At 33.7% G+C, this 13,762-nt stretch overlaps 1 protein-coding gene across 7 annotated transcripts in view; it reads right to left on the reverse strand.

The window, feature by feature from the left end:
- ORC4 (origin recognition complex subunit 4) overlaps positions 1-13,762 on the reverse strand; it is a 90,588-nt gene that overhangs the window by 4,232 nt on the left and 72,594 nt on the right. For all 7 annotated transcript variants that reach the window (XM_017946526.3, XM_021924292.2, XM_009182183.4 and 4 more), the window contains exons 9-13: positions 10,849-11,022; positions 5,886-5,972; positions 1,700-1,808; positions 801-896; positions 649-716 (exon numbers count right to left, since the gene is read on the reverse strand). In XM_017946526.3, the coding sequence (XP_017802015.1) occupies positions 649-716; positions 801-896; positions 1,700-1,808; positions 5,886-5,972; positions 10,849-11,022 (534 nt within the window). The remainder of the gene's footprint in view (positions 1-648; positions 717-800; positions 897-1,699; positions 1,809-5,885; positions 5,973-10,848; positions 11,023-13,762) is intronic.

The following is a 13,762-nucleotide window of genomic DNA, read 5'->3' on the forward strand; positions in this document are numbered from 1 at the left end:
GTAAGTATAAATGTACACCAAATGTTAAAGACTTAATTCAAAAGAATGTAAAATACTTTGTTTTTCTATGATTATAGAATGACACCTTTTTGATATGTTGAATTAAATATAATATATAATTAAAATTACACCTTTTTTCTTACAGGTACTAGAAAATCTAAAACTACATTACATGGCTCACATTATCTTTGTAGTGGACAATGGTAATCTACATGAAGTCCTGAAGTTGTAAAACTCATGACTCAGCCCCCAAATAACACTTTGTCTGTATCCCCTCACAGGCCAGTGAGATTTTGTCTTTTAAGTTTCTTAATGGCTCTTATTTTCATTTTTTTTCTTTTACTGCTGCAATTATAAAAGCCAATCAATCCTTGGGTTGGAAAGGGAAAGATTGTATCACACACTATACTGTAGTTGTTTTCAGGATGCAAGTGCTACGAAGAGACAGCAGAGGGCAGTATACCTCCACAAACTAAAACAACTGGTCACTTCCTCAGATTTTTTCAAAATATTTCATTTTTAGATAATTGTTTTAAAAAAATCTCTATAATACTTAATATTTAAAAATGAAAGTGCAATTTTAATACATAATCAAATTGGATGTAAAAAATATACTTGTCTGTAGAAAAATAGCAAACTAAATCTTACCTTCATGACAACAGGTTTTTCAAAATTATAAACAGAATGTGCTTTCCTTTGAACAAACTTCTGAAACTCTGGGTAGAAAGCAATGACAACATTATACCTTCAAATAAGCAGTGGGGAAGAGTCAGAAAAAAGCTACTTAAGTCTCATCTCACCATTATAGACCATTTGAAAATTAAATGGCTCTTCCTCATAGATGTCATTTAAATGTTTCATTGCTATTATAAGACAGACTTCCAAGACTGATAGACCTATAGTAAAAGGGAAAAAAACTATCAGTTTAATGACACATAAGACTGAAAAAACTGTTCTCCAAATAGCAAAATACTTCATTATTGAAAATTCAAAAATGAGCAGCTACAAATTACTGAGAATTTAAATATAGTGAAAGATCTATGGTTTTGAGGGGTGAAGAAGGTCAAGATTCTAGATTTCAAATGTGTTCCAATCACTCTTATCTATATAAATTTAAGTTACTTCACCTCCCTGTGCTTAGTTTTCCATATCTGCAAAATAAGGATATTTTTAAACTTTTAGAAATGTCACAAAGATTAGCGACAATATTATTAAGCACTCACCATATGGCCCACAGTAAACAAAATAAACTTCAATTTTTATGTGACTTTAAATCACACAGGGCCTTTGGATAGGATTTATCCAGAGACTTCCTAAACTGGAAATTATATCCAAATATGTGTATTCCTTTTTTCCCCCTGGAGAGGAAAAGGTTCATTACGTTTGCAAAAGGAAATAACGAACCCAAAATGGCTGAAACCCAGCGAATGCTCTTCAGTAGCTCTTGATACAATGATAACATCAGCAACGTAGTCTTACCTGGATTTCCAATGTGGCAAAAGAGGCAGAGTGTCAAATTTTTTTTTTCACTTTAAATGGGAGTGATAGTACCTTCAAAAGGACTAAGTTAAAGGCTATATGGATAGAAAAGTATTTTATAAAGTATTATGCCCATGTTTACTGTAATTTTAAAAACATTCCATTATCTAAATTCAAAGTTTTAAAAACCACAATTTAAAAAATAAGGCTGGGCTCTTACCATGTACAATATTTGCTTTTGAGTCCATGCTACACAGTTGACTTGCTTCCATTAGATCTATGGCAGTCATAAATGGGTGTGATGCTGTTACTCGATTTAAAGTAAGCATCTAGGGAAATGTGGATCAGAAAAACAATTACGTTTTTACATGGGCATTTTGGAGATACTACTGTGCAAAACTTCTGAATTTGTATAGTCAATTCTTAAGGGAGAGTAAATATTAATGCTGAGGAAGGTATTCTCAAATTCAGTTCTATTAAAATACAGTATTTCAATTTGTGTGTCACATAACTGCAGATGTAAAACATAAAAAAAGTTTTTGCTGCTCTCTCTAGCCCATCCCACTTGCATAACTTGTTTACTTAATGTTCGGAAGAACAATATTTAAAGAGGAGTAGGTCAAGGAGAAGAAACTGAAAATAATTAAGAATACTTACTAATAAAAGCCCCAAACACAAGTCCAAAAGGCAGATCTATGCCTTGTTAACTTTTTCACCACCTAATCATCCAGCCAGGTTAGTGTTAATTTAGATAGCAGTTAGCTGTTTTATGTTCAGTTATACAAAAGAGAAAAAAAATAGCACATTTATACTCAGGAATAACTCCCCTTGAAAGCAGAGTCTACTTCTCTTGTGCTGCTTCTTTAGTTTCCAAAAATGAACAGAGGTCCTGGAGCAGAGCTGCTACTCAAGTATTTGAAGATTTCCTTTCTTCCTTATTTGTATTTTTCATAAAAGTTAAATTTGGTCATTTAGGGTTAGAAGATTTACCAGATAAAAATGCATGACCTCTCCTTAAATTTCAATTTCAAATAAACAATAGTTTCTTAGTATAAGTATGTGCCATGCAATATTTGGGATATAATTATCCAAGAAACTCTCTCCTCCACCTTAACCAGGGTGCAAGGCGCCAATTGATTAGCTGGGCAAAGAGTCTGGCAATCCTTGTCCTTCATTCTCCTACTGGTTGGGACCTAGATTGCCAGTGCTCCCTCTCTTTCTCCTTTCCTTTTTCCTTTAATTATGAATTTTGTTTAATTTTTATTTTTTAATTTCATTTTCCCATAAGTTATTGTCATACGGGTGGTATGGTATTGGTTACATGAGTAAGTTGTTTACTGGTGATTTGTGAGACTTTGCTGCACGCATCACTCGAGCAGTATACACTGCATCATATTAGTAGTCTTTTATCCCTCGCCCCACTGGAAAACAATGTGGAGATTCCTTAAAGAACTAAAAGTAGAAATACCATTTGATACAGCAATCACACTACAGGGCATCTACTCAGAGGAAAAGAGGTCATTATGTGAAAAAGATACTTGCACATGCATGTTTATAGCAGCACAAGTCACAACTGCAAAATCGTAGAACCAACCCAAATGCCCATCAATCGAGTGGATAAAGAAACTGTGGTATATATATACTGCGGAATACTACAGAGTCATAAAAAGGAATGAACTAACAGCATTTGCAATGACCTGGATGAAACTGGAGACTATTATTCTAAGTGAAGTAACTCAGGAATGGAAAACCAAACATCATATGTTTTCACTGATATGTGGGAGCTAAGCTATGAGGACGCAAAGGCATAAGAAATTTTTTTTTAACATATACAAAGGCAACAGAGAATAATAAATTAAATATCCATGACTACTTTCCCTGCTTAAGAAAATGATCTTAGAGTCCATCTCCTCCGGACGGGACTCTACTCTTCCCCACATAAAACAACCAAGCATGTCTATACTATTAGGTTGGTGCAAAAGTAATTGCCATTTTTGGCACTGAAAGTAATGGTAACTTTTCACCAACCTAATACTGTATACTTCTACATATACATGTATTATACAACAGAGTAATTTTCAACTTTTATATAAATACACTTTCACAACTCTCTTCACTGTGAGGTTTTATCCATGTTGAGGCAGTATCAATTCTGGTTTATTCATTTTTTTGTTATATTTCTTTGTATATACCCACAATTATTCATTTGCTAATTTCCTATTGACAGACATCTGTCATTTCTTTTTTTTCCCCAATTATAAACAAGACTGCAATAAACAACCTTGGACATGTCTTCCTGTGCATTAGGTAACTAGAGTTTCTCATACTAGTATAAGTATGTTTCTCTAGTTAACTAATTTGCTAAATTGCTCTCCAAAGCACTTACACATATTTATGTTGGCAGCAGTGATAAATATTAAGTCACAGTCACGATACCATCAAGCATAACCTTTAACCCTGCCACTAGATTGGCAAGAAAAAAAGTTTAATTGTAGTATTTCTCTGGTTACTGGAGAGGCCGAAAATCTGTAATCTATAATGAGCTTCCACAGTAAGACAATGACAACCAATAATGGGATGAGCTAAGAATATGAGTAAGCAGCCCTCAAAGTAGAATCCCATATGACAAAAAACAAGCCATTATTTAATTAATTACCAGGAATTAAAAATTAATAGAAAAATGGCAGAACAATGGTCATTAATATTGACAATATTGAGGCAGAGATATTTTCCGGGATGGAGATACATATATACACACACATACCTCCTCTAAAAATTACTAGTCCTCAAATTCCTTCATGATAAAGACAGTTGTTGCTGAAAATGGCAGTATGCTTTTGACAATAGAGGGAAAGTAAATAGGGATAAAAAGACTTAACTTTCCTCAGCAAAAAACAGCAATGAGGAAAGAAAACTTGTATGTAAACATGGGTGAACCATACAGCCAAGTAGGACACAAACTTGAAGCCAGAGAGCTTTGAATTAAGTCCTGGCTTTGTTATCTACTAGTAATGTGACCTTGGGCAAGTTATTAAGCTTTAAGGAGCCTGAATTTCTTTAGGGGTAAGAATAAAAAATAAGATTATTCCAATGGTCAGACATAATATAGGTACTACTAGTATCTACAATACTTGGCTCATATGCTGGTCAATAAATGGTAGCTACTATCATTATTAGTCTATCATTATTATTAAAAATGACTTTTCTGTGAAACCAAAACTATCTTCTCTTTCAAAGGTATCTGCCATAATTTTCTAGAAATATTAGACTAAAACCAAATTACTCTTAGTGAAGAAAGTTAATTTTCAGAACAATTAAGTACTTCTTGTTTGATACTGGTATTATGTAAGCTTAAGACATAATTACTTGGCAAAACATCATAACCAAGTAGGATTTATTCCAGGTATATAAGGCTGGTTCAACACTCAAAAAATAATGTAATCAAATATATCAACAGGTTAAAGAGAAATATGATCATGTGAAACAATCAAGAACAAGCACTTGACAAAATCCAACACCCATGTATAATAAACTCTCAGCAAATTACAAACAGATGAGGATTACCTCAACCTGATAATGAACATGTATTAAAAACCTATAGCTAACATGATACTTAATGGTAAAAGTTTGAATCCTTTCTTCCTAAGACTGGGAACAAGAAAGGATGTCCTCTCTCACTGTTCTAATTCAGCATAACACTGGAAATTCTAGTCATTGCAAAAAAGCAAGGAAAGCAATAAAAGGCATACAGATTGGAAAGAAAAAAAAAGTCACTATTTGTGAAAAATGTAATGGTCTACATCAAAAGTCCCAAGGAATCTATTAAAAAACCTCCTAGAATAAGTGAGTTCAGCATAGACTATAAGATCAACACACAAAAGTCAATCACATTTCTATATATTAAAGTGTATATATGTAATCAATCACATATTCTATATGTAATGAATATGTGGGAAACCAAAACTTCAAAACACCATTTACAATTGTTCTAACAAATTAAATACTGGTATACACATTAAATAACTACATCATCTGTGTAGTACGAGCTATAAAATGCTGATGAAAGTAATCAAACAAGAAATCAAATAAAAGGAGATATGAACCCTATTCAGAGATTGGAACACTCAATGTAGTGTTCCAATGCATGTCGATTCTCCCAAAATTTACCTACAGGTTTAATCAATTCCCATAAAAACTTAATTATCTAGTGAAAGACAGAAAATGATAAAAGTAGGCTAGGCACAGTGGCTGATGCCTGTGATGTCAGCACTTAGGGAGGCAGAGGTGGGAGGATGGCTTAAGGCCAGGAGTTTGCAACCAGTCTGGGCAACAAAGTGAGACCCCATCACTATCAAAAACAAAAACAAAAACAAAGCAACAAGCAATAAAACAAAACTAATACAAACCAATAGCATGTGTAATGACCGCAGGTTTTTGCTGATATTGAAATGCTTCTGTAGTACTTCTTGCACACTTCTATCTTCTGAGAGATACTAAGGGAGGGGGGAAAAGCCAAAATTGAGGAAAGATGTAGTTTAAAACCCAAATATAATCCTGTGCCTTACTGGTTGGTGTGCCTTATTAATGCTATCTAATATTAATTCATTATTAAATAGATGTTGGTCTTATTTGTAGAACACTAAAACCAAAATAAAGTTTCCAGTCTACTGATTTCCTTATCCTGTTCTTTACATTAATTCAATAAACACAATGATAAAACAATCCTTGCTAACCCCAAATTCCTACTTGAATAAAGGAAACTACAGTAATACCAGTGAAATGAACAAAATGCAGCACAAAAACACAAGCGCATGAGTTATTGTACCTAGGGAAACAAGGTAAAGCACTACAAATAATGCTTAAACTGGATGAGACAAGAGATTTAAAAAAGAAGGAAGAGCATTCCAGTTACAGGGAACAGCATGAGTAGTAGGAAAATCATCACATATTGGCAGAAAATGAGTAGTCATGTACTGGAGTTTCAGTTACTGGCAAAGTGAATGTACAAAAAGACAAAGGCAGAAAAACCTAATTGGAGGTAGCTGTCCAGACAAGAGGTAAGGAGGGTCTGAACTATCTGAGTGGTAATGAAGACAAAAGAGAATTAAGACACTTATAGGAGATATATCTGGTAGAGAATTAACTGGTAGCAGAAGAGAAGGAAGGGTTTGAAAGGTAGAAGATAAAAATCAAAGATAATCTATGGGAAACAAAATGGCCTGTGAAAAGTGAAATGTGCTCAAGAAATGAATCTTGGATTATCAATATTTAAGTAGTAGGTAGGAAAAGAGAAAAACTAAGAAAGTAAGAAAAATACCAAAGACTGGAAGAGAATCTAAGACACAGCAGAGATCTAGAAAACAAGGGAAGAAAGTTTTAAGAGAGAAGTGGGGTTCAACAATATGAACTACTTTGTAAAATTAAGATATATTTGAGAAGAGGCTAATGGCTTTAGAAATTCAAAGGTCACCAGGGCCTTTTGAGAAAGCAACATCTAAAGAGGCAAGTGACTGCAGTATATTAGGGTTGAATGGAAGGTGAGGCACATTGGCATTGAAGAAAGGATCAGATGAAAAGAGAGTAAATTCAGAGGTAGCAGAGCCAAGAAAGGCCTGGAAAAGATCGACATAATTTTTCAAAAATTATCTGCATGGAATAAGAATTCTTTTTTCTTAAAAAAACAAACAAAAAAACCCCAGAAAACTAAGCATTTCTGTATTTTCTAGAGCTGAATTACATGTCTTTACTTTGTCCACTCTAAGAAGACCAGATTCAGAAGTAAGTTCTAGTCTACTGGAATGAAATTTTATACTCTCAGGAAATATATTATTAATTATAGTTCCCACTCCCTTGCTATTGTTTCTAGTCTTTGTATTTTAAAGGACTTCTGGTTACTATATATATCTTTTTCTATCACAAACAGGGTAGAATTTCCTTGGAAGTACACAGGGTGAACATAAAAAAAAATAACTTTTGGAAATTAAAAAAATTTGTTTAGCTTTTCCACAGTTTTAAAATTGAAATATGGAAGATATGTGGCTAAATATCACAGGCAAACTATAGTCTTTGCTTCTGTAATCTGTAACTTGTAAAAGTTGATGTGGTAAAATCGGAGCACTTAGGAAAACTAAAGAAAATCCACCTGGGACAAAATTGATTTAAGAAATTTTCTCTGCAAGAATCAATTATTTTTAAAACCTGTATTTGCCTCTTTTTGACATGATGCTTCAAAGGTTAATCTTCTATACTCCATCTTCCTACTTTATCTCTTTATTATTAGTGGTTTGACTCCAGTCCCCCCTCTTTCTAAAAGCTATCACCTTCTTGCTTCTATAATTACTTACTCTGCTTTTTAAAATGCCTACCTTATCTACATGAGCCATTTAAACAAAAAAAAAATTGTCTAACATCGTTTATTATATTTTTAAATCCATCTTGATTCAAACACTATACCCTATTTGAGGATAAGGCTATTATCAACAACCACATGAGCTACAGTACTTTGGTAGATTTCATTTGAGGAGAATAAGGTATGATTCTTTTAAATGTTCTTTTTAAAGGATCTCTCTTATACTGCCATGCTAAGATAGAGTCTACTCTGCTTACTTATTTGACTCATTTGAAGTAGGGCTAAAACAAACCTTCAAATTAGGCAGGATATCAAGGTTCCATCTTATCCTGAAGATATTTTGTGGATGAGATTCCATGTGTGACCTGTTATCTGTATCACTGCTATTGGCTTAATCTTGCCATTAAAAATAACTTCCTGGATAATCAGCACTAAGAGAAAGAATAGCTCCCTTAATGCAGCTACCACCCTACTCCACAAGGCAGGGACTCTGACCATGGTGCTGACAGATTTTTCAAGTGAAGCTCATTTTATTCACATACCAAAGAGAGGCATAAGATAATCAAGATAGGGGAAGAAAATATTAGAACTCAGAGACACAAACACCAGTGATGCTGCTTCTACTTAATGAAATGGACTATTAAGACTGTCAAAAAGATGACAGGATAGTGCTCACATTCAGGGGATTTAAGGTCTGCAACAAAAGTCCAGAAAGTAGAGTAGTTACACTATTAACATATAGTTACCATTTCCTAAGTCATGCAAAGTTATACTTCTTCACCAGTAACTCCCAGCATCCTCTTTATTTACAGACCCACTTTGAGGTGCTCAGAATGCAATACAGTTGGGAAGGACGGTGGATGGAAAATGGCACAATGCAACCTGGACCATGTAGTTACCTTAGGAAGATTAAGTGTGAGCAGGTATGGAAAAAATAAGAGCCCATGTAAAGTACAGAAATTTAAATACTATGAAAGACTACATTTGAATCTCTAAAACAGCCAGAAAAATATACTGGTGGAATAAGACAATCAGTTCAGGAGTTGTAGAAGATGAAAGTCTGTGAAGCACTAAAAAGTAGATCTAAAAGCTGAAGATCCAGAGGTCTGGTCCATACCAGACCCCGGTAAGAGGGGACAATGTGGGAGTACCAACTACAAAGAAAGTGCTCCTATAGATGGAATCCTATAATTAGAAATAGTATCAAAGACACTTGGCTCAGGTAATAGAACTATCCAAGTCTCAGGAATGATTAATTTGAGTGGAAGGGAGGATCCATACCTAATTATATCAAGGCATAGTATCTGAATTTTAAAGATAATGTGAGCTATTTTTACATACAATTGTGTATAGTTGTATTAAGAAAAAGAACAAGGAATTATCAGTCATAACAATGGGAAAAAGTAATATAAACATATGTAGGCTTTGAGTCCTTTACGTAAAAACAATATATTTAGCATGTATGTAAACTCTGCAATGTTATAGACCAAATAATTACTCCATAGTAGAAGGAAGGAGAATTGATATAGTCTTATGGGAAACTTCCACTGTTTATCATGTATTTTTTTGCACTGATTACATTTTGTTCAATAAACTTTTACGACTTTTTTAAAAAATGAAATGTGTCAAAATTAATAGTGCTTACATGAGCAGACTATATTTTATAATCAAAACAATAATCATTTAAAGAACAAACTAAATGCAAAATGCTTCCAATTTAGTATTAGTATGTAAGAATTCATGGTAAAAACACAATCTACTTGAGGTCAGGTGTGGTGGCTCACGCCTGTAATCCCAGCACTTTGGGTGGCTGAGGCAGGTGGATGACAAGGTCAGGAGATCGAGACCATTCTGGCTAACGCAGTGAAACCCCGTCTCTACTGAAAATACAAAAAATTAGCTGGGCGTGGTGGCAGGCTCCTGTAGTCCCAGCTACTCAGGAGGCTGAGGCAGGAGAATGGCGTGAACCTGGGAGGTGGAGCTTGCAGTGAGCCGAGATTGCGCCACTGCACCCCAGCCTGGGCAACAGAGCAAGACTCCATCTCAAAAAAAAAAAAAAAATACAATCTACCACTACTGCTTTAAAATAAAACAATCTTTATTATAGAGTCACTGAATATAGACTGTGTAATTCTATTCAAAGATCTAATTATCCTTACCAGTATTTTAATATTATCAATCAATTTTTCCCAATTCCTTCAGAGCCAGGGACTCCATATTATTTTCCACTCTCACGAGGCCAATATTTTTTGAGATTCTACCATAAGGACTTATTCATTAACAATGTTTTTCAATTAGGTTATTAAATACACATACACATGCATACTTCCTCCTTTCTCTTTGCCAACTGAAGCTTCTTGACAGCATAAGATTAAAATGCTAGTGTGTTGAGAATATTTTAAGCACAGGTAAATTTATAGTCTCAAAGGTATGGCAAATCTTTAAAACAACATATGAACCTGCCTTTGTATCTAAGATTCTCAGGTCTCCAGGGACTGAGAGATGTGATCACCTAATAGATAATATAACCAGAAGTGCCACAGTCTGTGCTGCCTCTTAAGGCCCAACAAAGTAAAAGCTGAAATTGCTAATGAAAACTGGAAGAAAAAAAATCCACACAGAATAGGTATGAATCACTAACATTTATTTATCATTATTTACTATTTATTATTATTGCTAAATATGTAAAATATAAAAGTAAATTATGCAAATTCACTAATAAAATTATCTGAAATATAAACCACATATAGATAAAACTAAAGCCTCATTAAAGTTTACTTCAAACTAATAACATAAATCCTAAAGCTTAACTGTAATGTTCTTTTGAGATAGAACTTAGCAGATACGACATTTCAACTGTTACAAGAAAATTTTAAAAAAGCATATAATTTGTATTCCTGTAGCTTTATCCCTCAGCAATATTAGAAACTTTGTGTTAATTTTCTAATTTCTAAAATTTGTGTTTTAATTGCTTTAAATCATATAGCAAGGAACATTTAGTTTTATTGCCTTTAAGTTACCTGAACATTTTCATTCCACTTCTCAGCAAAAAGCTTGTCTGGAAATTCTGCAGGTAGAGATAACTGTTCTTTAAATATTTTAACATACTGTGGAAAACCAAATGAATTCATTAAGTGTATCTGCCGGTGAGAAAATCTTGACTTCACTCTTTTTTCTAAGAGTTCCAAAATATCCTTAAAAACAAACAGAAATCTCTATAAGCAAGATGAATGTTTAAAAAAAAAAAAAACTGTACCAATATTAGAGATATAAGTAAACTATCACCTATAATTAGTAATGTTTAGTCTATAACACATAATTAAACATTTAAAACACTTTATGCAAACTAAATAATCCCCCTCCAGGCAACTGCTGGCCTGGTGATGTCATGCCTTTTTCCTACCATGTTACTCTCAGCTAATCTGTAACATTCCAAGACCCAATATGATTGTTTAAAAAAACTGACCATATTAAATAGCTATATGTCACAGTAACAACAAGAGTGTCAGTAAGGAATTCTGTACATTCTATGAAGAACTGAGATTAAAAAATTAATAGCATGATAGGTAGCAGAAACCAACTTTAGGAGAGGAAAGTGCCAGAAATGCAACATGGCATTTGTAAGTTATCTTCCGGCTTTTTATTTTTTATTTTTATTTTTTATAGTAATGCTTTTAGACTTTATTTGTATTTGTACTATTTTTCCTTAGGAAGAAATCAGGAATCAAATTTACCATCAGAGAACACTAAAAACCAAAGGATAACTAATATGTACTGCTTGCAAGGACATACGAAGTGTTCTTAAATGAAGAAAATACTTCCACAAAACTGATAGGCATTCAAACTATCCAAGATATCAAAAGCACAATAGGTAAGTTGTCTTCCTAAGTCACATAAATTGCAGGAACTGTCATTCCTAAATCTCTTTTTAATATTGAACTTGAGGAATTTTTCAAAATATATTATAGTACACAGTATAATGTATATTATATATAATTTATATATGTATATATACATCTACATATATAGTATAGTATAATATATATTATTTAAGTTACACTCCAAGGTATACAACCAAGACAAATGAAACCAGGTGACTACAAAAAAAGTGTATGTGAATGTTTGCAGCAGTACTATTTTTAATAGCTTCAGAAATGTAAACAACCCAAATGTCCATCAACTGATGAATGGATAAACAAAGTGTGGTATATCTATACAACAGAATATTATTTGGCAATAGAAAGGAATAAAGGGCTGATATATGCTGTAACACAGATCAACCCTGAAAACATGTTAAAGAAGCCAGTCACACAAAACTATACGTTGTATGATTCAAAAATTACTACACAGTCAGAAAGTGGATTAGTAGATTAGTGGTTGCATAGGGCTGTGGAGGGAACAGGGGATTTGGGGTGACTGCTAAAAGGTATGTGGCTCTTAAATTGTGGTGATAAATGCACAACTCTATAAATAAAAACCCTGTTAACTGTATAATTTAAATGAGTGAACTGTATGGTATAAATTACATCTCAATAAAGCTGTTTTAAAAAGCCCCCACCCCCAAATATGAACATGATGTCACTGTTGTTTACATTTCTTAAGCTATTAAAAATAATACCACTACAAACATTCACATACACTTTTTTTGTAGTTACCTGGTTTCATTTGTCTTGGTTGTATACCCTGGAGTGTAACTTAAATAATACATATTATTTAAGGAATTACAGCTAATATAACAATTATATTAGGGAAATATATTTTTAGAGAGCCCTTATTTCCTAAAAATACATTCTAAAACACTTACTGATAAAATTATATAATGCCTAGTTTTTGCCTCAGAATAATACAGGAATTAAGGGAGATGTTGAGGATAAATAAAACTAGTCTGTAGTAATTGAATCTTGGCAAGGAGTGGAGAAGGGAATTCAGGGCTTATTATTTATTCTTTCCTATGTATATTGTTAAAATGTTATAGAATAAAGTTTTTAAAAAGGGGAGTAGTTTAAGCCCAGAACTATACATTTCCACATCTAGCAAGATGACTCCCATAATACCTAGGTCAAGAAATCATGATATAGAGGAAAGAATTCAAGTGATCAAAATGGGATCACGGTTAGTCTGGGAAGGAGGACAAGAAAGACTAACAGCCTGAGGTAGGAGGCGCGAGGGTGAATAAAAAATTTTGAATGTTTTTATGAGGTCAAAGAAAAGTATAGTGCCAGCATGAGAATTAAAAGAGAAGAAAGGTTATATTCAGAGATTCAGATATTGCACATTTATTTTCTATTAAGAAAGAGTTCTAGGTCACCCATATAGGTAGACAGTAGAAGTAATATCAATACAAGCAACAATTAAGACCCTAAATTTGGGAATGAAAAGAGATGTAAGTAAATAATGTCTTTGTAGTAGGCAGTAATGACAGAAGTTGGCAATGTGGGCATAAAGGAACTAGTAAAAACAAAACAAAACCAAAAAACAAAAATGGAATTACTCCCAATGGGGAAGAAGATGCTTGCTGGCAAAGTCACTACTCCCTCTATATATCTCTCCCTATAAACATGGATACACAGATAAAATTATACTTGAGGCCAGGCGCAGTGGCTCACACCTGTAATCCCAGCACTTTGGGAGGCCGAGGGGGGCGGATCACAATGTCAGGAGTTTTGAGAGCAGCCTGGACAACATGGTGAAACCCCGTCCCTACCAAAACTACAAAAATTAGCCAGGCATGGTGGTGTGTGGCTGTAATCCCAGCTAGTCGGGAGGCTAAGGCAGGAGAATTGCTTGAACCCGGAAGGTGGAGGTTGCAGTGAGCTGAGATCACGCCATTGCACTCCAGCCTTGGCGACAGAGCAAGACTCCATCTCAAAAAAAAAAAAAAAAAAAAAGAAAGAAAGAAAGAAAGAAAAAAGATTACACTTGAAAGAACTACAC

This window comes from Papio anubis, chromosome 10, assembly GCF_008728515.1.
Source record: "Papio anubis isolate 15944 chromosome 10, Panubis1.0, whole genome shotgun sequence".
NCBI lineage: Eukaryota > Metazoa > Chordata > Mammalia > Primates > Cercopithecidae > Papio > Papio anubis.